General features: G+C 42.3%; 1 protein-coding gene across 3 annotated transcripts in view; it reads right to left on the bottom strand.

Moving 5' to 3' along the window:
• Nucleotides 1-14,367: 14,367 nt before the first annotated feature.
• Nucleotides 14,368-26,234, bottom strand: part of zbtb34 (zinc finger and BTB domain containing 34) — a 37,241-nt gene continuing 25,374 nt past the window's right edge. For 2 of the 3 annotated variants that reach the window (XM_073052637.1, XM_073052636.1), the window contains one exon: nt 14,368-21,812. In XM_073052637.1, coding sequence (XP_072908738.1) covers nt 20,258-21,787 — 1,530 coding nt within the window. In that variant the 5' untranslated portion in view covers nt 21,788-21,812 and the 3' untranslated portion in view covers nt 14,368-20,257. Of the gene's footprint in view, nt 21,813-22,646; nt 22,797-26,234 lie in introns of all 3 variants that reach the window. The other variant, XM_073052638.1, reaches the window with a different exon arrangement.

Here is a 26,234-nt window from a genome sequence, read left to right as displayed (position 1 = left end):
CCCTCCAACATTCTGTGGAATGATAGGTGTTAGATGAATAAAGCACAGTGGCTTGAGCTCAAGGAGCCGCAGTATCAGGCCTCCAGTTCAACCTTGCTGTCTGTGTGGAGTTTGCATGTTCTCTCTGTGGCCACGTGGGCTTCTCCCAGATACTCCAGTTTTCTCCCACATCCCAAAGGTTACTTGACCGCTATGTGTGAGTGAGGGAAATGATGAGTACGTGGGGAGAATAAAATGCAGTCAGTGTAGGATCACTGTAAATGGGTGGTTGATGCTCAGCAGTGAATTGGTGGGGTGTCGGGCCTCTTTCTGTGCTGTTTCTGAATTGCTAATTGTGGGTCTTCAGGCTCCTGTACCTCCTCCCAGAGAGTAGTAATGAAAGGAGGGCATGTCTCAGACAGTGAGGGAATTAATGATGGATGCCACCTTCTGGACGCAGAGACTCTTCAAGATGTCCTCAATGGTAGGGATGGCTTCATCTGCAATGGAGCTGCTCTAAAACCTTCTGCACCCTCTTGCAATGTTCTACCCACTCCATCTGCCTATCACCCACACACTCTTCCCCATGGTCCCCTCCCATCACTATTCCTATTTACCTCCTTTACTTAGTTCCATCACCTTCCTTTCCAAAGAGAGTCCATCATCTGTAATCCTTTGTTGCCTCCACCTACCAGCCTCTGTCACTGTTTCTACCCTTCCCTCAACCATTTGCACATCTCCCATCCTCACCTCCATCCACCTATCACCTCCCAGCCTCTATTGCTATTTCAACCCTTCCCTCCTCCATCTTGCCATTCGCCCCTCTGCACCTGGATCCACCTATCACCTACCAGTTCTTGCTCTACCACTTCGCCTCGCCTCTTATTCTAGGCTATCTCCCCTCTACCGAGGAGGCAGAGTGTAGATACATCTCGATCAAAGGAGGTGTAAGGCACTCCTTCCCTCCACTAGCCTGCAGGTCATCATTGGGCGAGATGTAGAACCTGCTTAGCTCCCCATGATCAAGTTCATGTGAAGCCATGGATGGATGTATGAGCAGCTGGTACATATCACAAGTCCTGGTTGTACAACCACTGATGTCATGCAGACAATCTCTGAAACATAGAAAATAGGTGCAGGAGTAGGCCATTCGGCCCTTCGAACCTGCACCGCCATTCAGTATGATCATGGCTGATCATCCAACTCAGAACCCTGTACCTGCTTTCTCTCCATACCCCGTGATCCCTTTAGCCACAAGGGCCATATCTAACTTCCTCTTAAATATAGCCAATGAACCGGCCTCAACTGCTTCCTGTGGCAGAGAATTCCACAGATTCACCACTCTCTGTGTGAAGAAGTTTTTCCTCATCTCAGTCCTAAAAGGCTTCCCCATTATCCTTAAACTGTGACCCCTCGTTCTGGACTTCCCCAACATTGGAAACAATCTTCCTGCATCTAGCCTGTCCAATCCCTTTAGAATTTTATATGTTTCAATAAGATCCCCCCCTCAATCGTCTAAATTCCAGTGAGTACAAGCCTAGTTGATCCAGTCTTTCTTCATATGAAGAGTGTTGATAATGGCTGGGGTCACCCATCTTGTAAAGACACTGCCCAGAAGAAGGCAATGGCCTTCTGTAGAGAAAATTGCCAAGATCAATCATGGGCATGGATAGAGAAGAGAATAAGAGTGAAGGAGGTATTGAAGACAGATAGAGGACCATGATTTTCCATGTTACATGACATGGCACATGATGATGAATTTAAGTCAAGATAAAGGGTCTCCATCTGAAATCTACTATTTCCTCCACAGATGCTGCTCGACCCACTGAGTTGCTCTAGACTCCTATACTTTGGTCCAGGTTCAAGCATCTGCAGGCCCTTGTATCTCCAAAGATTACCTGTGCTTGTCCAAGAATACTCTCAGTTTCCAAGTGTTAGTAATGGCTTACTTATACATAGAGAGCCTCAGGACTCTTCCATATATTATTCTGCCCTCTATTCTCTATTTAAGCTCCTCTGCTCCATTCGCCACAAGCAGAAATTCCCAGTGGGCAAACATTTTAATCCAATTCCCACTCTCGTTCCAACATGCTGGTCCATGTCCTCCACATTTGCCAAGATAAAGTCGCCCTCAGCGTGGAGGAACAACAGCTTATATTCCATCTGGGTAGCCTCCAACCTGATGGCATGAATACCAATTTCTCCTTCTGGTTAAAAAAAATTCCCTCCCCCCACCCTTCCTCTCCTCTTCTATGTATTCCCCACTCTGACTTTTTACCTCTTCTCACCTGCCTATCACTTCCCCCTGAGTCCCCTCCTCCTTCCCTTTCTCCTGTGGTCCACTCTCCTCTCCTATCAGATTTCTCTAACACCGCCAGCCCTTTACCTTTCCCACCCACCTGGCTTCACATATCACCTTCCAGCTAGCCTCCTTCCCCCTACCCCCCCCCCCCCCACACACACACACAACCTTTTCATTCTGGCACCTTACCCCCTTCCCTCTCTGCCCTGATGAAGGGTCTCGGCCTGAAATGTCGACTATCTATTCACTTCCGTAGATGCTGCCTGACCTGCTGAGTTCCTCCAGCATTGTGTGTGTGTTGCTCTGGATTTCCAGCATCTGCAGACTTTCTCATGTTTATTATTCTTTAATCCTTGTCTCAATTTACAGAAATTAAATATTTTATAGATTTTAGTTATGTTAGTCACTTCCGGGGGGGGCTCAGCATGACTCGAGAAGCAGCAGTACTCTCAATGGATACGATTAAATATTCCCGTTTCAGCCTGATACGGCTAAAAAGCACAACTGCTTCCAAAGTTAGAACAGGCAGCAAAGATCTTTTAAGTGAACTATTGCTGCTTAAAACCGACGAAAACAACAGTAATTGTGGTCGGAAGCACCCAGGTACAACACCTCGGAGGAAGCGCGGGTGCAGGTCAGGGTTACAAGTGCGTTTCAGGAAACGGGTTTTTAAACTCCCTGTACTAATTATCTTGCTGGTGAATGTGCAGTCTCTGGTGAATAAAATCAGTGATCTCAGAGCCAGGGTGCTGAATCAGAGGGACATTAGGACAGCATGTGTCCTTTGTTTCATGGTATCTTGGTTAACCCCTTCCATACTAGGTGCAGTGATCCAGATTGACGTGTTTACTATACACCATCAAGATAGATCTATAGAGTCTCTCAAAAGCAGAGGTGGAGGAGTATGCCTCATGATCAACTCTTCTTGGTGCACAAGTATATCAATGCTGTCCCAATTCTGCTCACCAGACCTGGAATATCAAGCAGTAAAGTGTCGTCCTTTTTACCTACCATGGGAGTTCTCTGGGGTCATTTTGGTAGCAGTTTACATTCCACCTCAGGCCAATGTCAAGCAGGCTTTAGATGATCTGAGCAATGGGACCAACATGCACGAAACAGCGCTCCCTAACGCCTTCACCATCGTTTTGGAGGATTTTAAAAAGGCCAGTCTGAAAAAATCACTGAGCAACTACCATCAACAGATAACTTGCAATATCAGAGGAAACAACACACTGGACCATTACCACACCACTATCAAGAATGCCTACCATGGTATTCCACGCCCTCACTTCAGGAAGTCTGATCACCTGGCTGTACTTCTACTCCCGGAGTATAGGCAGAGACTGAAGACTGCAGCACCAGTGGTGAGGACCAAGACGGTATGGTCAAGGGAAGCACAGGAGCGCCTACAGGACTGCTTTGAATCGGTGGACTGGACTGTATTCAGGGATTCATCTTCGAACCTGGATGAGTATGCTGCAGGTGTTACCAACTTCATTAAAACCTGTGTGGATGAGTGTGTGCCCACAAAGACTTACTGTACATTCCCAAACCAAAAGCCGTGGAAGAACCAGGAGGTACGTTGTCTTCTGAAGGCTAGATCTGTGGCATTCAAGTCTGGCGACCCAGGCCTGTACCAGAAAACCAGGTATGATCTACGGAGGGCTATTTCAAGGATGAAGAGACAATTTTAAACAAGGTTGGAGGTGACATCGGATGCACAGCAACTCTGGCAGGGTCTGCAAGACATTACTTCCTACAAAGTGAAAGCCAATAGTATGAAACCGTCTGCAATTGGATCCTCAACTTCCTAACCCAAAGACTACAGTCTGTGCGGACTGGTGATAACATATCCTCCTCACTGACGATCAACACTGACGCACCTCAGGGATGTGTGCTTAACCCGCTGCTCCACTCTCTATATACACATGACTGTGTGGCTAGGCATAGCTCAAATACCATCTATAAATTTGCTGACGATACAACCATTGTTGGTAGAATCTCAGGTGGTGACGAGAGGGCGTACAGGAGTGAGATATGCCAACTGGTGGAGTGGTGCCGCAGCAACAACCTGGCACTCAATGTCAGTAAGACGAAAGAGCTGATTGTGGACTTCAGGAAGGGTAAGATGAAGGAACACACACCAATCCTCACAGGGGGATCAGAAGTGGAGAGAGTGAGCAGCTTCAAGTTCCTGGGTGTCAAGATCTCTGAGGGTCTAACCTGGTCCTAACATATCGATGTAGTTATAAAGAAGGCAAGACAGCGGCTATACTTCATTAGGAGTTTGACAAGATTTGGCGTGTCAACAAATACACTCAAAAACTTCTATAGTTGTACCGTGGAGAGCATTCTGACAGGCTGCATCACTGTCTGGTATGGAGGGGCTACTGCACAGGACAGAAAGAAGCTGCAGAAGATTGTAAATCTAGTCAGCTCCATCTTGGGTACTAGCCTACAAAGTACCCAGGACATCTTCAGGGAGTGGTGTCTCAGAAAGGCAGAGTCCATTATTAAGGACCTCCAGTACCTTTTCTCACTGTTACCATCAGGTAGGAGGTACAGAAGCCTGAAGGCACACACTCAGCGATTCAGGAACAGCTTCTTCCCCTCTGCCATCCGATTCCTAAATGGACATTGACACTACCTCACTTTTTTAAAAATACAGTATTTCTGTTTTTGCACATTTTTAATCTATTCAATACATGTAACTGTAAGTGATGTACTTGTTTGTTTAATATTATTATTATTTTTTCTCTTCTATATTGTGTATTGCATTGAACTGCTGTTGCTAAGTTAACAAACCATGTCACGTGCCGGTAATTCCGCTCCTACAGTGCATGTAAATACAAGCTGCAATACTACACAGTGAGAATAGAGGGCAGTACTGAGGAAAACGTCATCTCGTTCTCTGTACAAAGCACCGTTAGGAACACTTCAAACTCAGGAGGTTCAGCACCTGCTGTCTCTTGTATCTAGCCCTAGAAATGTAATTATTTTAGATCACCCCTTGATTTAGATATAATGGGCACGAGATGTTTTGTTCTGGTTGGTTAATCATGGACATTAGAAAGAATTTACTCCAGTGTGGGCTTCTGTGTTCAGTTAATGGACAAGTTCAAGTTTAATTACCATTGAAACATACATGAATACCAATGAATACAGCTAAGGAAATCAGCGTTCCTCTGGGGGCCAAGGTGCAAAACACAAATAAGTCAGATACATTACAAATGTGTATGCAGCACATGTGTAGCCCAAGAAAGATAGCGGTAAATGTACAGTTACAAAGTAGTACACAGCCAATGTTCCTGAGTGACATGTCCTGTAAATTGATAGTTCATGGGTGTTATCGGCAAGAAAGAGCAGTACTCAGCAGTCTGCAGATGAACACAAAGATACAATCCAACTTGTCTTCCAGCGAGCAAACACTGGAGGGCAGCACCCAAGGGAGGAGCCAGCCCCCAACACAGCGTTGACGCAGCGCTACACCACCTTCGGCGTCTCCTTTCCTGGACCGCTGCAACAGGCAAGCCCACGGCTTGAGCTCTGGTCCTTGCTACGGCCGAGGCCACACAGCTCTGCCACACCAATCAACAAGGGAAACGGACTTGCTGCATTTTACATTACCGATGTCCAACAAGACCTTGCGATCGCAAGAGAAATGTCCCAGACAATCGCTCGCTGTTAGACTGCACACTGCCTTTGCGCACTGACTCTGATGCCTTTACGTAGCAGGTAGTAACACGGTCTGCACTAAGTCCAGCTCTGCCGACAAGCAGCTGGCTGATGGAGTAGACCTGCAGTACTTGAGATTATTACTCCAGCATTGTCTTGCAATCATAAAAGAGACAACAGCATCTTAGGTTGGCCCTAGAGATGTAGCTGCTTCCGAACATGCCACCATCTAACCAGAAGTCCAAGTACCTTGTTCCTAAAAAGTGGAAGTAATGAAAGTATTTCAGAATTATTATTAAACACTTATTGTGAATGCATTTTTGAATGGGATTTATATCAATTTATAATTTAAAATATCATTATTATCCCAGGCATTTACCAGCATTACTAATTGTGCATATATTACAATCAGCTATATAACAATTCATATCATAAATAACAATAGCAATTAGGTGTAGCATAATGTTCTTTGAGTCTGTTGCCTCTGGGAGTTTTGCAACTTATTTAACTATTTAATATACATATATACTTACCGTAATTCATGGTTTTTTCTATGACTATGGATTGCAATGTACTGCCCCCCCCTTAACAACACATTTCACGACATATGCCAGTGATATTAACCCTGATTCTGATTCTGAATTGACACAAAGTTTTGAGATGTACCTGTGCTCTTAAAGACACAGAAATGTCACGCCATCATTGAGTCCATGTGTCTGTTGTTTGATTAATATAATCTCCATAAATCAGCAAATTGACGTTAATTTCAGCTTTTCTACCAATTATTTTCCATGTAACAATTAACGAAGTTTGTTACATGATGTCACATCCTTTCAAATCCCAGACCTGCTGAAGGGTCCCAATCCAAAATTTTGACTGTTTACGATTTCCCTCCATAGATGCCGCCTGAGTTGCTGAGTTCCTCCAGTATTTTGCACATGTTGCTCAAGATTTTCAGCATCTTTGAAATCACCTGTGTTTTATCTCTTTAAAATACAGTTTTATTAATAACTATGTTGAAATCGTTCCATTAATTGTGTGTATTTTTTTAGAAATAAGGTAATTAATTGTGCAGCCAGTGTCAATGGAACAACAATGGAGTGTCTATAAATAGAATCCAAAAAGCCAAAGTTTTAAAGATTTTTTTAAATGATTACCTTTATTTGTCACATGGTCTTCGAAAAATTGGAACACACAGTGAAAACCATAATTTGTGTCAGTGACCAGCACAGTCCAAAGATGTGCTGGGGAAGCACGGAAGTATCTTACTGTCACTAACTCTAACCCGTACGTCTTTGGAATGTGGGAGGAAACCAGAGCTCCCAGAGGAAACCCACGCGGCCTTGGGAAGAACGTACAAACTCCTTACAGACAAAGGCAGGAATTGAACCCTGAACTTACAGTCAGCACTGTAAAGGCAATAAGCTAACAGCTACACCACTTTACTGCCCTCTGTGTTTTTATTACGGTCAGAACCTTTCCACTCTCTCTGATGAACTGCAAGGTACAGCCCTGCTGCAAAATAACTTATTTTCATGGCAGTTATAAGCCACCCATGACAATAAACTTAAACTTGAAACATAACAATACCTTTATGTGTTGTCTGTTAAAGTGCTAAATGCTGTCTAACCACCTTATCCATTAATCGCACTTGTCGATCGCATGTATTATCAGCCCTTTTCTCTTACTTAAAGTTAACACTTTTAACTTAGACCAGATCTCTGAGCCCCACCGGTTACAAAATGTCCAACACTCTAAGGAAGATCAATCTGAGCTCAATAGTGGATGAAGATTCTTCCTCAAACAAACTTCACAGCACACGGTTTCTCTGAAACCCAGTATACTCAGAGACACGAGAGGCTGCAGGTGTGGAAATCTGACGCAATAATCTGCTGGAGGAGCTCAGCGAAGTGAGCAGCATCTGTGAGATCATTCATTATGCACCGTGTCGTGTGACCAACACCATTATGACTTTCCATAACTGGTCCTGAACCAGCTGGTGTGGGACCTAAGGTTCCTCAACTCCCGGCCACATCATATTCGAAGTGTCACTGGTTAATCTGTTCCATACCCCTCAATATTTAATATTAATGCACTTTATTTTTTATTTGTGTGCAATTCATCTGTAGATTTTATCCTTATCTTCATAAATTATCATGTGTTTTGTGTATTACTTGTTTTACTGTGCTTTACACCCAGGTTCAGAAAAGCATTGGCTTGTTTCTATACATATATGGTTATATACGTTACATACATTTATATAGTTCAATGACAATAAACTTGCCTTGACTGTACCTCCTGCCCAATGGTGGGATAATTTAAATTTAGTGAATTGATGATTTATTATACAGTAGAGCCTCTTCAAACTCAATTTGCCAGAGTATTATATTGAATAATGGTTTTCAATGGTCCCATTTCATATCAGAGAATGTATACTATATACATCCTGAAATTCTTACTCTACACAGTCATGAAACAGAGAAAACCCCCAAAGAATGAATGACAGAAAAACGCTCAAACCCAAAAGCTCCCCCCCCACGCACAAGCAGCAGCAAAAGCATCAGCCCACCCCTTATTAAATAAGAATGTAATTGAGTAACTGATTAGGTAATAGTGCAGCAGCACAAATGTAGAAAGAGAGAGAGGCAGACAAATCATGACCCATATGTGTCCTGTTGTTTGACTTGGCGATCATGGTGACCATGATTGATCTTGGCAAATTTTTCTACAGAAATGTCTTTACAAGATGGATGGCAACCCCACCCCAGCCAGTATCAATACTCTTCAGGGATTGCCGGCCTGGTGTCGGTGGTCACTTGTGATATGCACCTGCTGTTTATACCACCACCCACCATTTGTTCCCACAGCTTCACGTGACCCAGATTGGGGGGCTAAGCAGGTGCTACACCTTGCCCAAGGATGACCTGCAGGCTAGCGGAGGGAAGAGCGCCTTACACCTCCTTTGGTAGAGAGGTATCTCCACCCCACCCAAGCGGGGAAAAGAAGTTGTCAACGTTTCAGATCAGAACCCAGGATCAGATTTGGCCAATTCACTTTCCACCATAAACTGCACAATTTAAAAATATAAAGACCGGTACAACATTTGATGTACAATAAGTGTAGCTGTGGTCTGTTTTTCTCTGCAGGGGCAGAATTACGCCGAATGGACCCACTGGCTGAGTTCCTCTAACACAGCAAAACTGAAGTCTGCGACGCTTCCAAGCTACTGCATAGGCGATTTACTGTATATTCTCAGTTCACTAGTGCACATAGGGCCGCTGTTAGTTTGCCGGGATTGTTGTTCCCGAACATATTGGAAATAATCGCCACAAAAAAAAACAGAACGCAGAGGCTGTAGATGCTGGGAGAAACAAAAAGCAGAAAAGCAGTCGGTCTGTAGCAGTTTTGCGTCTGATGGCTTGGATCAGCTGCCGTTGGCGCCAAATAGACTCTGAACGTGATGAGAAGATTGAGGCACTTTCAGAAATTGACACCTCAATTAGGGGGCTGGAACACACCCAATAAATTAACTTTGTTCAATTTAAGCGTTAACTACTCCATTCTTTGTAATCGCAAAATACCATATCAAATGGATTCTGCCCAGATTGACTCAGTGGCCACTTTATTAGTTACTTTGCCCAGTTCGTGGCCTTCTGCTGCTGTAGGAGAAAGGGGGAAGAAGCCAAAATAAGAAGGCGGGGGAGAGGAAGGAGTACAAGCTGGCAGGATATAGGTGGAAAGGTTAAAGAAAGGGCTGAAGGAGGAGGAACCTGATAGGAGAGCAGGATGGACCATGGGAGGATGGGAAGGAGGAGGGACACCAGAGGGAGGAGATGGGCAGGTGAAGAGAACAGTGGAGGTGAAAGGGAACCAGAATAGAGAATGGAGGAAGGGAGAAGTGGGAGGGGGAGAATTTACTGGAAGGTAAAAAAAAACTCAATACTCATGCCGTCAGATTGGTGACTGCCCAGATGGAACATGAGTTGTTGCTCCTCCAACCTGATGTGGCCTCATCCCGGCAGTAGAGGTGACCATGAACCAACATGTTGGCATGGGAATGGGAAGTCAGATTAAAATGGGTGGCCACCAAGAAATCTGCTTTTTGAGACAGACAGAACAAAGATGCTGAACAAAATATTGCCCCAGTCTGTGTTGGGTCTCACTGACAGAGACGAGGTTGCACCAGGAGCACCGGACACAGCAGATGAACTTTGGGTTCTGGGTAGACTGATGATGCCAATGCAGACTCTATTACCAAAGGGGCGAGAGGTGGGTGGCAGACAGAACCTGTTGGGTGGGCCACTCCTTCTCCCATTAACACAGAGCTTCTGCGTCCCCTGGATCTCTTCAAAGCCGCAGTAAGCACACCCTTTAGCCTTTCTCTCTGCACACCTGGGAATCTTCTCCGATGACAGAGTTCAGAATGGAGTGTTTATTTTGTGAGTTTTGCATGGAACTGCACAGTGGAATTGAACCAAGGGTGACCAGGACCACAATATTGACCTGGGACATGACCTTGACTTTGGCTGCTTCTTCATTTTAATTTTACTTCATTCAGAGATGCAACATTGCAACATGCCCAATAAGCCCTTGCCACCCAATTACACCCGTGTGACTTGTGTCTTTGGAATGAGGAAACCCATGCAGTCATGGGGAGAATGTGCAGACTCCCTACCTGACAGTGGAGTGAATTGAACCCAGGTCACAGGCACTGCAAAGGTGTTACCCTAACCATTGTGTTACTGTGCTGTCAAATTCTTCTTCCAGTGAACTTAGAAATAGTGTTGGTGACATTTATAGCCCAATTCTTGGAAGCTTGGTGTGGAGGGGGAGGGGAAGGCAGGAACAACTGTGGCTGGGTAGAGCACAAGTCTGAGAACCTGACTTTTCAATATCTTTTTCCTGACTCAACCAAAGGGTGTGCTGGCACATTGAAGGAAATGGTGAACTTTTTTGACAACATATGCCTGCAGTGAGAGGTGGCTCTCATGATATAGGAAATGATTCATGTCTGCTAAAGTCAAACCCCTTATCCAATGAATCAGTGGTGACATTAAGAGACTTTTCCTAACAAGTCATGATGCAGTGGATAATTTGGACATCAGTTAATTATGGCAGCCACTTATTAGGGACAACTCTTAAAGAACATACTAATCAAGAAAATAACCAGGATTCCCTTTGTCTATTTGGGACACGATGCCACTTAATTGGACGGGAGGCTAGCTGAACTGTTTCTAACTAGTGTTAGTTGTGGTCACCTGTGAGGCCATTAAATGCTACAACATTCATTGAACAAATAGTTTTTAAATAATGTCATTTGCACATTTGTGTTCAGAAAGCCGTGATTTTTGGCACTGGTAGTTGGAGAGAAATTAGCAAAACTGTTTTTTCTCTTCGTGGTTTCAATCATTTTGGAGATGCCAGAAACAGGTGCTGGTGAAAATCAAACGATTTCACTACTTCGCAAGAATTTGAAGGTATATATAAATTATCCTGAATGTTGCAATGGAAATTAAGATTTGGACGATGTAATCATTAATAGCTGTCCATTATCTACACTAGGTGTCTGCACTGATTTTATTCATTGTGTACACTGGATGAATTCATCTGTTGATAACTATTAGGAGCTAATACAGTTTATACCTTTTTAAGGCACGTAGCCAAGTGGTTAAGGCGTTCGTCCAGTGATCTGAAGGTCACTAGTTTGAGCCTTGGCTGAGGCTGTGTGCGTGTCCTTGAGCAAGGCACTTAATCACACATTGCTCTGCAATGACACCGGTGCCAAGCTGTATGGGTCCTAATGCCCTTTCCTTGGACAACATCGGTGGCGTGGAGAGGGGAGACTTGCAGCTTGGGCAACTACCAGTCTTCCATTTAAAAAAACCTTGCCCAGGAAGGCTCAAATCCATGGTCTATCGAGACTAATGGAGGCCTACCTACCTACCTTTTTAACCATTCCTATGAAACTGGCTAAATGGGGCAGCTGCTTAATTGACCCAAAATGTACTGGTCCAGATGTGTCCCAATTAACCTGAATCCACTGTGCTTACTACAGGAGTGCAGTAAAAATTAAGGCTGAAGTCAAGGGATGGAAGCTGAAGGAGAGGTTGAGCAGATTTTATACTGTATTCTCTATAGCTGAAAGAGGTGCTTGTTGAAATATACATCAACTGGATGGAAGGAGCAAGATTACCCTGAATTTAGGACCCTCCTCCTTCCCCTTTTCCTATCAGATTCCTACTTACCTTTCCCACCTACTTGGCTTCACCTATCACCTTCCAAGCTAGTCTCCTCCCCCCCCCCCCCCACCCCACCCACAACCTTTTTATTCTGACATCTTCCCTCTCCCTTCTCAATCCTGAAGAAAAGTCTTGGCCTGAATTATCTATTAACTCAGGCTATCTATTCATATTGTACATGCTGCCTGACCTGCTGAGCTCCTCCAACATTTTGTGTGTCGCATAAGACGAGGGGGCAGAGTTTCATAATGAGGGCTGGGCCATTCGGGACTGAGGTGAGGAGACACATTTTCACTCAGAGGTAGAGTTTTTCACATTCACTGCCCCAGTGAGCTATGGAGGTTTAGGCATTGCCTTCAAAACTAAAATCAATGTATTTCTGAACTTCAATTAAGAGAAAAAGCAGGAAAATGGCACTTAAGTATAAACCACAATCAGGATGAATAGTGAGGCAGGCTTGAAGGCTGGGTGGATAACACCTGATTCTATTTCTTATGGAACATAGAACAGTACAGCATAGGAACAGGCCATTCAGCTCACAAGGTTGTGCCGAATTACATTTGTAATCAAATTATATTCTTATTTGTTATGGGGTGCCCAGGGAAGGGTAGCACCTCTGGAGAAGGTGCTTGTCGTTCCACTCTGGGGCACTTCACCCACCTTTGGTCCCCACCACACACTTGTGGCTCCAAGTAGCTGTATGCATGTAACAGCAGCTACGCCCTGGTACTCAGACAGGTGCACCTTAGGGAAGTGTGGCACTCCATGGGGAGGCAAAAAACAAAATTTCTGGGGAAAGGGTGTTCCATGCATTCACTATTCTGTGTATCACCCACTTTCATCCTTGTAGTATAACCTACCATCTATTTTAGAGGGTGGTGTAGAAGTGAGGTATCAGTCATTCACACAAATAACTTGAGGACAAACATCAAAGGACGTTACCAGTTACATCCTTCCAGCCTGAAAAAGACCAATTATTCCAGCTCCACCTTGAGGCCCAATGTAAACCTGAGCAGCAGCACCTCATCTGGCCTTTTCAACAACTTTAGGCTGTTGAACTTCTGCTGCAAGGTCATCACAATGTATTATCAATTCAGTCTTTTTTTCCATTATGGATTCCAATTGATCTGCTGGGTATTTCCAGCAATCTCCTTAGGTTCAACAACAGTTCTGATCTGTCCTCACTGACCCCTCAATCTGCCACTTGAGCCTCATCAGGGTCAAGCATTGGTCAGTTAAGTAGCACAGATGAAAGAAAAACTGAGTGTTATGTGGGAGAGAAGGGTTAGATTGATCTTGGAGTAGGTTAGAGGGTCAGCACATTGTGGGACAAAGAGCCTCTACTGTTCTATGTCCAGTTGCCAATTTACCTGTTGACTCATCTTTAGGATGTAGATATTAACTGCAGTACCTAGTGGAAAGCTATGCAGGCATATTCCACAAAGATGGCATCTATATTCAGTTCATTGATCTAAACCTTAGAGAAGACAGATTCAGATCTACTCAACCTGCCAGTCATTGAATTCAGGGTCGAGTGTTAAGTCAAGTGAAGCTGTACAACAGCTGTTCTAGTTTTTTTGCTGCCATATTAACATTGCTTTGTGAACATTGTGACTTGCCCAATCTGAGATATTTCCTTTGTCCTAACCATTTCTCCCCTCCCTATCCTCTCTGCCACTCTTAGTGAATGTGTAAGTTCAGTCCATTGAGTAGCCTGGCAGTCGACCCATTGGTCCACTCCTCCCACATCCACCCTCACTTCTTTCACTGTAATTGATTCATCCCCATCAAGTCTACGATGTTTCTCTTGCTACCCACCAACTAGGTGCAGTTTAGTTACCAACTAACCTACCAGTACATCTTTAGGAATTACATAAAAGTTAGCTGCCTTCTGGCCCGATGGCACCAGAATACGTGGCTACCCCCAGCCCATCCTTTAGCTCTTGTTGGCTGCTAATGCAAGCAACACATTTCACTGCATGTTTCAATGTACACGAGAAACAAATGAATCCGAACTTTAAACCACAGGTGGCAGTAACAGGCAGATAGTTTCAGTGCAGCTGAAATCCTTTGGGAAGGTAATGGTGAATTTCTGGAACAAAAATTGAGCATGGACATACAACATTTGATCTGTCACATGACTACCTATAATTGAAACCAAGCAGCTGGCAGTTGTATGACAGCAAAAGATTTATTTACAACAAAACCAGTAACTTCCTATTTATTACTCTTCAAACAATACAAAAGCTGTTTACAAGCAACAAAATGGAAGTACAGAAATAAAGGATTAACATCGAAAACAATTAAGCAGCATTGAAATATTAATTGATCACAGTCAGACACAGCTAATAGGATAAGAGGAAAAAACATATATTTTTGAATAAATATTGATTGCATTCATGCTAGAAAATACATCCGTAATGGCTAGTTTATCAACTTTCAGAGCATCAGCTTCAGTAGCTTCATTTACTTTACGCCCTCGTGGGTAATGGCCTGCTAAATCTCCAGAGTTTCAATAAATGAACTGCATGTTAACAATCCTCCCAAGTGGCCATCTAGCAGCCATTTTGCAGCTCCTTAAGGAGCCCCAGACAATAAATAGCCGTGTGTGTGGGCCAATTTGAAACCCTGCTCTGATGGTGTTAAATTATTTCCCTTATATTCATTTTATATGTTCTCAAAAAAGCTCTGCCGCAGCTTCCACATTGTCGAATGGAAAGGAAAATTAAAACAAAGCCTTTGAGACATATTGATAAAACCATGGAATACATTTTTGGTTGGTTTATGATGTAATAGCATAAAACAGATTATACATAGTAAATAATAAAAAGTTTTTTTAAAAATGCACTGTGTGGTTTGAAAATAGCTTATTTAAAACTGTATGTGTCTATTGTGACTGAGTATTGCACTAAAATCAAGTCAGTATGGGTGTTTAAAGAACAGTGTAAGGTGTGTGATGTCCAAGTCAGACTCTGTTAAAAGCTTTTCTATTAGATATACACGCGCGCATACACACACACAACTTAAATGAGTAGCAGCAGCCGCACCTGCTAACCAATCTATCTTTGTGTGTTATTCTATTCGATCCACTTGTGTCTTTGAACCTGGTTTACGTAAGCGATGCAGGCATGTATGAAATATTCATCCACTTTTTTTTCCATTGTCACAGAAATCATTACTGCCCAGAACTTGCTAACAGTGGACATTTAAAATACTGTTTTTATGTCTCTTTTGAATGAGAACAAGTACAGATATCAGAGGGAATTCTGATAGTGCTTAAAAGTGTCCGCCTCAATCTGTTCATTCACAGGATTTTGGAACTGCCCAAGTTGCCCTTGAATTGAGTGGCTTGTTAAACCACTTCACCAGGCAATTAAGATTCAACTATATTTCTGCCTCTTCATGAGCCAGAGGGCAACAACATCAGATTTCATTCCTTTAAAGGACTTTAGGGAGCTAGGGCAACACATGCAAAATGCTGGAGGAACTCAGTAAGTCAGCCAGCATCTATGGAAATAAATGACTGAAGGGTCTCGGCATGAAACGTCGTACTGTTTATTCATTTCCACAAATGTTGCCTGACCTGCTGAGTTCCTCCAGCATTTTGTGTCCCTCTCTGGATTGACATCTGCAGAATCTCTTGTGTTGATTAGTGGACTAGGTACTATATGTTGTCACGACTGTTTTTGTATATTCAGGGCCACCCTTACTGATATCAGCTTTCAATTCCAAGTTAACCTGATTCAAATTCCCCATCGGCTGAAGAGGGATTTGAATAAGCGTTTCTGGGCCATTAATCCAGTCATGGATTTCGGGTCCAATATTGCAACTGCTATGCTGCCATGTACAGTGTTTGCTCAGGCCGGCGAGCATTTCTGACTGGGAAGTCAAAGTGCAAGAGGGATTTGGCATTGTAGCTCTGAGATTGAGAAGTCCTAATGACAGATCAAGCTAGGCTCATTAAATTTCTGCCATTTACAAAATACTAAGCTGAATAGAAAATTTTATTGGATAGAATTTATCAGTCACTTGTGGTTTGGAAACTCACAATTACAGCATGATTAGATTACCCATTGGAAATCATTTCTCTGAAGAAACAAAATCAGTTTAGCTCTTGATCTATCTGAACAGTTGTTAATTCATTCTGCTATATGAGATGTATCATGGATTAACTGGATTTTAGAATAAAGATTAAAATTCTATAGGTTTCCTTAAAGATTACATGCATTCCAGAAAACTTCAACTTCATTCAATACTTTGGAGTTGACTAAAAATTCCAGACCGATTATATTACAGGGTTCATATAAAGAATTTATAAACAATTTGAAATAGTACTCATCCAAATATCATATATAAAATTGTTAATGCTGGTTCAATAAATAATTCTAACCTGATCCAACAGCACCATTTAAGGGTTAAAACCCTAAAAAAAAAGTTGTGTTTGGCCTTGCCTGCTTATGACCCTTTAGAGTTTGTGTCTTCAAACTCAAACAGCTCAAAAAAAATCTGCACATTAAATGTGTATTGACGACAATCGCAATGACCACAGTATGACTGCCACCTGAATACCAAATAGACCAGCTGGACTTTAGCTAGGCAACAGCTCGTCTTTACAAGTTTAGTAGTAATGCTAGCTATAAAATTGCTAAAATATCACAGCATTTAGATAATGGTTGTTGAGAGTGGATAGGATTTTGGATTACTATTCTCCTGACTCGTGTAATGAAACAAAAGATTATTGCACACCAACTACAGTTTTTGTACATCAAGGCTGTCAAAGGTTTCTCTGTTCAGTTCAAACTTCCGGCCTGCATGCAACAGGCACTTACGTGCTCCATATAAATCCTGAATTCATCGATTTATTGGGTTTGCTTCTGGATGAATAAAAAAAAGCCAAGCAGCTACTGGCAAATGCTTCTTATGGAAGATTCTCCAACCATAAGCCCTAGAAATTTTGATTGAAAGCAGGATTGGGAAGTCTTTCCAACACTAACCAACTCAAGTGGCCAGTTTATTAGCTACACCTGCTCATTAATGCAAATATCTAATCAGCCAATCATGTGGCAGCAACTCAATGCATAAAGGCATGCAGACATGATCAAGAGGTTCAGTTGTTGTTCAGACCGAACAACAGAATGGGGAAGAACTGTGATCTAAGTGACTTTGACTGTGGAATGTTTGTTGGTACCAGATGGGGTGGTTTGAGTATCTCAGAAACTGCTGATCTGCTTCACACATGTCTCTAGAGTTTATAGAGAATGGAGCAATAAACAAAAAGATCCAGTGAGCAGTTCTGTGGGCAAAAACAGCCTGTTGATGAAAGATGTCAGAGGAGAATGGCTAAACTGGTTTAAGCTGACAGGAAGGCAACAATTATTAAAATAACCACGCCTTACAACAGTGGTGTGCAGGAGAGTGCCTCTAAAAGCACAACACGTCGAACCTTGAAGTGGATGAGCCACAGCAGCAAAAGACCACCCCAGGTTCCACTCCTGTAACTAATAAAGTGGCCACTGTGTGTATATACACCAAGGTCTTCCCTATGAAGTCTCACAATGAACATTAAAGTTGGCAGAAAATCTTTTATGTTGGAAGTATTAAGCAGTTTTCTTACAAAAAGGACACCTCTGTAAGACTGCTGAAATCAGTAAATTAAACTAAGCAGTTATTTTCTCCTTTAAGAACATACAGCAGAGACTTTTAGGTATACATTGCATTGATGCCATTAGAAATATATGTAATCAAATAATCTCAGGTTACAGTTCATTAGGTTAGCATATGTAGTACAGTAAATACATCCAAAAAGGTTTTTATTTGGTGGAAGAGGATAAAGGGGTTTTGTGGAGAGAGGAGGTTCAATTTTTAATGCAATTTATTAATTTATGATCTGCAATGATAATGAAGTGGAAGGTAAGTACTAAGTCATTTTGAAGGCTGATTAGTTTTGCTCTCAAACTTCTCGAATGAGTTCTGTGGCACCTGGTATTTTATCACAGAAGCTACCCTAGCATTCCAGCAAATGGCAGGTATCATACATATGCTTATATTTAAAGAATTTCAATCCACTGCACTAAGAGAAGCCCTTCAGTGACCCAAGGTCAAAGCCTTTTCAGAATTAATCTTTGCACAACAGACTATTTCTGAAGAGATTTATAAGTGCTAGACTGAGGCCACTGCTAACACAGAACAGAGTATGATCATCTGAGCTTCAGCTATTACAGTACGCTGCTCAGTAGCCACACTACAGCAAGGTTAGCCTTTGTCTTTGAAAGAGAGACCACGGAGGGTAAAAGGGGCATATAGGCTTTGGTTAAAAGTCAGTTTTAAATAAATAAAAGTTGCTTGAATTTCTTTAAACTTTTTCTTTCTACAATACAGCACTAATACATCTTAAAGTATATGATTTATAATTGTGTATAAACAAAATCATGGTTAACAAGTACATGGTATTCATTTCCCATCTGATATTATAAATACTGATTTGATTCTCCCCCACAAATGTGGCATTGAAATTAGTGGAACTGACTGGAACGGTGCCTGCTGACATGGCCAAATTAAACAAAATGCCACTCTGCAAGGTAAACATTAAGTTCCCTAAATTGAATTTCATTATAAATTCTTGTTCCTAACTTTGAACATGAAGGAAGCATTCTTTCCCAGCCAAGCCATCAAGAGCAAAGTTGCTAACTTCATCATGATTAGTACAGTTTCGTGCCTACTTTTCGACAGGATCCGAAAGAGAGAAACCAGTCCTGCGTCTTCACCAAGCCCGCCATGCGAATGAGAATATCACCATTTACCCAAAGATAAATTATGGCTGTTAGGAGTACATTTGCATCTTTAAAGAGTATTGGACATGAACGAGCATAATTCTAATAGATAATCAGTAGTTCATATTTTAAAAAATTAAAAGTTAATCAGTCTGATAAATTGTATATAGCTTGAATGTGTTCATGAGCAAAATGATCATTTCCAAACAGAAGAATACTTAATTTTTCTGTTCCCTCTGTGAATGCAGGCTCAATTTCAACATTTTCAAGAAATTTGAATAGATTAATGAATGGGAGGGGTATGGAGGACTATAGTCTGGGTGCAGGTCGATGGAACTAAGTAGATTAATAGTTCGGCACGGGCAGACGGGTCTGCTTCTGTACTGTAGTGTTCCATGACTCCAGCATGCTTTAAGCACTGAAACTATTCCACACAGCAGAGGAAAAGAGATATAGATTAAAACTGCAAACTAAATAAAGACAATAGGATATTAAGATTTTGCACACTGGAATAAAACCCCCATTACCCACAGGTGTAGGTATAAATCTGACCCAAAGGCTTTAGATTTCCAGCATCTGCAGAATTTCTCACGTTTAGGAATTACTCCGAGGTATTTTTGGGTGAACGCTCTACACAAACTGAACAGCAGAGGGTGCTCAACGTGTAAGGAAACTGAGGCTGGCACTACCAGGCTCACATTAATTAACATCTTTATTAAGCTGATGATTAAACAGGCTAAATTCATTACCCAAAGCATAGCCGAATTTTAAAACCTAATCTTTGATAGGTGTCAGCTGTTCCAGCAATCAACAGCTCAATTCAAACCCTTTCCTACACCTCTAAAGGGCAGGCAAAATAAAACATTTAAACCCCCATTACTGAAGCCAATCAAACGAGATAGAATATAATAGAATTTTCCACTGCTGTGTGAAGTGCAAATAGGTATTTAGACTTGTCACAGTGACTTTCGGTGATAATGGTGATGTGTGTCAACTCACAAGCATTCCTTCTTCTTACCATAACTAATTGTCCTGACCCTTCTTTTGAACATGGCAATTTATTTTTATGTTATACAATGTACCTCTTACCTGGCAGTAAAATAGATTTTAAATATTCAAAATCATTTTCAGGGAAAAATCCATACAAGAAAAAAAATAAGTGGATTGGGGGAAAATTTTCAGAACCAGTATATAAATGGTGAAAGCTCTTCTACAAAATAAACCCCAAAATACTAATATTTTAGCATTATTTCTAGCTCTGTGCGCTTTTGGCCTTGTTATGCCCAAGCAGCTCATTCAGAAATATGAGATAATGGTAGAACTTCCTGCACCGCAGTCTCCATGTGGGAATCCTCTGAGGGAGAAGGTGCGTCACCTTCCTTCTGTTCTGTGTGGGCATCAGTCCGGTCCGGCGACTCAATCCGACTTCTGATTTCGGATGCGCCCGGGTGATTTTTCCTCAAATGCTGATTCAGAGTGCCTTGGAAAGGGAAGCATTTACCACAGATCTCACAGCGGTACGGCTTGTCATCCGTGTGCCCTCGGATGTGATACTCCAGTTGGTCTTTGCGAGTGTATTTTTTCCCACAAAAGCGGCAGACGAAAGGGGTGATGCCCATGTGAAGCCGCATGTGTCGGTCAAGACTCCCTTTCTGATTGAAGGATTTTCCACAATAGATGCAGATAAGCCTTTGATTGTATGGGAACCAGTGCTCCCTTCCATCATGGTCATGAGGAGTACTCTCAAAGCTTTGCCTGTTTGGCCCACCGTCGCCGTCAGAAGACTGACTAATCACATTCTGTCCTTCATTCTGGATCTGTATGTTTCGTTTCAGTCGTCCTCGACCCCTAAAATTACTAAGCATAGATCTAGAGGGGCTCGAGTTGGTGAGACAACCATAGGTGGTCGACAAACCAGCTGACTGGGACGCGGGCTGAGATAGTGAGAAAGCCTGTTGCAACACTGGCCCGTACGAGCTGACGTTCACGGCCACCATTCTGTCGACGTGATCGCCGTCCACCATTTCCGTATGGTAACCGTCGTCACCCACTGACGAGCTGTCTGAGCAACTTGGCCGGTCGGACTTCTCCATTTTGACCTTGACCTCCGTGATCTGGGCACTGATCGGGTTGGTCTCCCGCACGATGAGCTCTGCTTGCTCGTGGTCACCCTCGATCTGGATTTCGTGCTCTGAGATGCTGCCACTGCTTCCAGGGTCAGAGTGCCTTTCCTCCATTGCCCGATTCTGAAAACCTCGGTTGTGCACAGTTTCCATCCGTGTTTCGCTAGGAATTGTCGTCGGCCGTACTTGCCCATAGTACGGCGGTGAGATTTCAACCGGATTTAAGAAGCGGCTATTGCTATCTCTAACCCCGTTGCGATTTCCCTGATTATCTTCAGTATTGACCACCACAGAGTCAATACTCACAATACTGAATTTCGAGTGAATACTCTCCAAGATCTGAGTGCATTTGTCAATTATGCACTGCATCTGCAGAAAGCTTGCAGCAGTAAGAAAACTAACAACGTCTTTCAAGTGCAACGAGAGTCTCCCAGTGTAACAAAATGAAAGCAATTGTTCGAATACATCTGGATTTTTAATAACTGATATTGATAAACCACTCATGGTGCTCAGTGCTGAATGATCTCGGAAATAAGGGGAGCTGGCAGCTAGGACGGCCTTGTGGGCTCTGAACGGCTGACCCTGGATGTGAACTATAATGTCACATAACTTTCCTTGCAAGCGTAGCTCGTTAAGTTGGCTCAGAACACAGTTGCTGTACTCAGGCACGTCAAACTGAATATATCCACTGTTATCCATTTCTTCTGTGGTCAAAATTAAGAACCTGCAAGGATCACAAATTGAAACAAGTCAATGGGATCAATCTCTACAGATAAGGATTTTACAGTCATTTACTTTGTAGTAAAGAGACAACAGTTTTATACATGGCAATTTCCATCTATTAATAATAAAAATGAAATTACATGCAAAAATGTGATACTTGAACCTTCTAAGATCCATTTCAAAAATGACAACGCATTAATAGTTCAATGGTTCCATTTAATATCGGAGAATGTACACTATATAAAACCTGAAATTCTTAATCTACGGGCATCCTCGAAACAGAACCCTAAATAATGAATGACTGAAAAGCTGAAGAACCCCAAAGCTCCTCCCACACACAAGCAGCATCGATTCTCCCCCCCCCCCCCTTACTCTAGCAGAAAGAATCAGCACTCCCACCACCCAAGCAACTGCAAACCCCAAAGAGAGATCATGGTCTTCATAAAAAAAAAACTGTTTATCCCAACAGCTCGATTTCGATCCCTCTCTCTTCCCCCTGCCCCATCTCCCTGACCCCCCCCCCCCCACACCTTTCTCTCGGAATATCTGGGTCTAAAATCAAATTTAATTAAGAAGTGAATCTAAGTGGGGGAAAAACAAGAGGAAAAAAATTAAAAGTAAAACAATCCTGGTGCAGAATAAAAAGCAACCTGAAGCAGAATTCTAGCAATTCTCTCTCAAGAAAATAATCCAAATTACCTCTTGTGATTAGTTAATGGTACACCAGGTTTACACAAACCAGGGTGCAATGAAATTCCTCAGTTGCATGAAGCTCACAAAATACACCTGATAATAAATACCATCACTGAACTATTCCCACAATCTATGGACTCACTTTCAAGGTCTCCATCTCATGTTCTCGATTTTTATTTATTATTATTATTTTTTTTCTTTTTTATTTGCACATTGGCTGTTTGTCCATCCTGTTGGGTGTGGTCTTTCATTGACACTATTAGGTTTCTTGGATTTACTATGTTCAGTATGCCTGCAAGAAAGTCATTCACAAGGTTGTACAAGATGATATATATGTACTTTGATAATAAATTTACTTTGAACTTTGAGTTCTGAGTTGCAAAAATTGCAATACATTATGGTTAGAGGTTATTTCTAATGCTAGAGTCTTCACTTAATAGCCCAATTTGAAAACAGATTTATAGCGAGGCTGTATGTAAGTAATTTCGACAATGCCTATATGCAGGTAGGGTAGAGGACAATCCGCTCCAAGATGTGTGCTACTGCAGCCTTTACTGAGACACACAACAAAAGAAAAATCAACTAAGTTGTTTATTCCCCTCCAAAGATGCGAGCTGACTTGCTGAATTCCTCCAGCATTCTGTATGTTTCCCAGGAATGGAAAAGGCGAGAGAAAGTGGTGGATACAGTCCAGTTAATCACAGACACAGCCCAGCCACACTTACAATGAGCGTCGCCACAAGAAAGCAGCATTCATCAAGGACTCCAACCAAGACGGCCATGCTCTCTTCTCAATACTACAATCGGGCAGGACGTACGACAGCCTTAAGTCCCACACAAACAGTTATTATCGCTCAACCATCAGGCTCCTTAATCCAGTGTGGATAACTTCACTCACCTCAACACTAAACCTATAAACTCACTTTCAAGAACTTCACCACTCAATGTTACTTATTTAGTTTTTAAAATTATTTTCACAATCTGTCTTCAGCACACTGCCTTTGGTATGTAGTTTTTCTTAAATTCTAGGGCATTTCTTTATTGTCCTGTAAACGCCTGCAACAAAATGAATCTTGAGGTAGTAGATGGTGACATATATGTAATGTAATAATATTTACTTTCAACTCAAGATTTCCAGCATCTGCAGAATCTCATGTTTATGAACTGCAACTTACTTTCTGGCTGAATCCAAACGAATTTGACCGGTGATCCTGGTTTGCTATTTGCAGTGTCTGTAGAGGATCACACAAATTAAACCCTGCGCCTGGGAAGAGTCTGGGAAACCAGAAAGAAGTCTCATTGGCAAAGAGGCCTTGGACATGTACTGCTGATAACTCGCCCTTGGGAAAACCTCTGACAGGGAGGTGGTGGGACAAGATAACTCAAACCTGTAAACAAAAATTAGTAAACTTACCTGTGCCCATCTAACAAAAGGACCAGGGATCCCTAATCAAATCTGTAGGCCAGCACTCCTACACCAGGATTGGTTGGCTCCACCTGGAAGCCAATGAAGTCCATCACTTACACAAATGGGATTTCAAGCAGCTCCACATAATTCTGGGATATTTATCTAAAAATGATTGAACAGAGGCTGCTCCCTCTGGGACTGCCTGCTTTGGCTAGCTTGATTTAGATCATTTTTGTCCCATTTAAAGCAAAGGTTAATAGGTTCTGAATTGGTAAGGGCATTAAAGGTTATGGTTATGGGAGAAGGCAGGAGAACGGGTTTGAGAAGGACAATAGATCAGTTGTGATCCAATATTAGAGCAGACTCAATGGGCCAAATGGCCTAATTCTGCTCCTATATGTGTAAGCTAAATTACTGTGCTGTATTGACAGAAACAGCAATGAAGAATCCTTCTACATTTGTGTGCGACAGTATTCCCGAGTCTCCAGCTGGGACTTGCATGGCTGACTGTAGTGAAAACTGAACTACTGACATGATGAAGGAACACCACCAGAGATGGAGAATGTTCACTGCTCCCTAAACACCCCCGGTAACAGGCAGCACTGACCGAGAATTAATGAACAGAGTACTAAACTCCTGAACGTCCCATCTCACCGCATTCCCAAATAAAGAGTGGGGTTATTTTACCCTTTTACTTTATACAAAACATACCCTTTATTTTTAAACATGAGATTCTGCAGATGCTGGAAATTCAGAGCAACATACACAAAATGCTGGAGGAACTCAGCAGGTCAAGCAGCATCTATTGAAATGAATAAACAGTCGACATTTCAGGCTAAGACCCTTCAGTGTTATTTGTGCTGTTCTTCATTTGCCATTTAGTAGAATTCTTCAATGTAAGTAGCTGCTGGAAGTTACAGATCCCCGAAAGAATGCACAAGGCAGCAATTGCTATCGGGGATTTGGGGGGGGGAAATGTAGAACTCTGAATGCTGAAGCTCTGTAACTATCAAGTGGCAGGATCTGCCCATTTACACTTACCAGAAAAACAAGTTCGCTTTAGAACCATGCAACATATAATGCAAAGTCCACTTTATGAACAATCTTGGAGAAGAGGGAATATTTGCAAAGCTGCAAATTCATTTCTGTGCCACGAATCACACTGAAAGTCTGGCACAGTCTACAAGTCACTGACACTTCTTAGCCATGGAGTATTATGCAAATTAGAGCTGCTTTAGATTCAGGAATATTCTTTTTGTGCTACCTCATTATGTTACAACCCTGCAATTGATGCTGCTTTCTTGTGCTTCTAAAACATGTTGAAACAAATTTCAGTTGGAAGAAATATAAACACAGGCACATTAGTATTTTTTCTATTCAAAGTGGCTGAAGTGTTGGCAAAGACAGCCATCCATTTGCACAGCTTGTGGCTATTAAGTCCCTGCACTCTGTATAACAACATGTCTGAAGCTGAATGATTCCTTCATCCAAGCATTCATATGGCATCATAAAGCTCGACACAAAATGAACTCTACAGCGTGTTTTCTATTAGCGTCACACCATGAAGCATATTCGGCACGCCTAAAATCTAACACAAGGTGCCAGTGCCTTAGGGATATCTTGACTGCTAAGGCAGCACTATTTTAAGCCTGTACATTGATCAATAGCAAGAAAATATTTTGTGTTTTCCAGCTCTTAGTTATTAGAAAGGTTCAAAAGAATTAAAAAGGATACAGGTTATATCATGTAAGGTGTCTGTTTACAGAATAGAGATAGATATCAAATAAACATTCTGCAATTGATCAGCCAGGGCCTCACTGAAATAGCACCAAGTAATCTCAAATCAATTTAAAACTGCCTAGCAAGTAGCTCTTCTAAATTAAGTGCAATAATTTCAGTTTTGGCCATATATATTCCCAGGGCAAAAGCAACGAGCTCATGAGAAAAGGTTTCCAACTGACGGCTTTTACACATTGTACAGACCTTTGAGTTGGAGTTTGTTCTTACAATAGTATTAAGTTGTGGCATACATTTTTTAAAAACAGAAGTCAACTACAGAAAGCATGGCAAAGGCCTAAAGGTCAAGCTGATCAAAATGGTTTTAAGAATAACACTAGCCAGGCAAAAGGGCCCTAGCTACGATGATACACTTGTACTTACTAAAACCGAGAGGGGGAGGGGGAGAGAGGGGGAGAGGGGGAGAGAGGGGGAGAGAGAGAGAGGGGGAGAGAGAGAGAGAGAGAGAGAGAGGGGGGAGAGAGAGAGAGAGGGGGGAGAGAGAGAGAGAGGGGGGGAGAGAGAGAGAGAGAGAGAGAGAGAGAG

This window comes from Hemitrygon akajei, chromosome 7 (genome assembly GCF_048418815.1).
Source record: "Hemitrygon akajei chromosome 7, sHemAka1.3, whole genome shotgun sequence".
Classification (NCBI taxonomy): Eukaryota; Metazoa; Chordata; class Chondrichthyes; order Myliobatiformes; family Dasyatidae; genus Hemitrygon; species Hemitrygon akajei.
The sequence above is the reverse complement of the archived record's forward strand: the minus strand, read 5'-3'. Positions and strand labels throughout refer to the sequence as shown.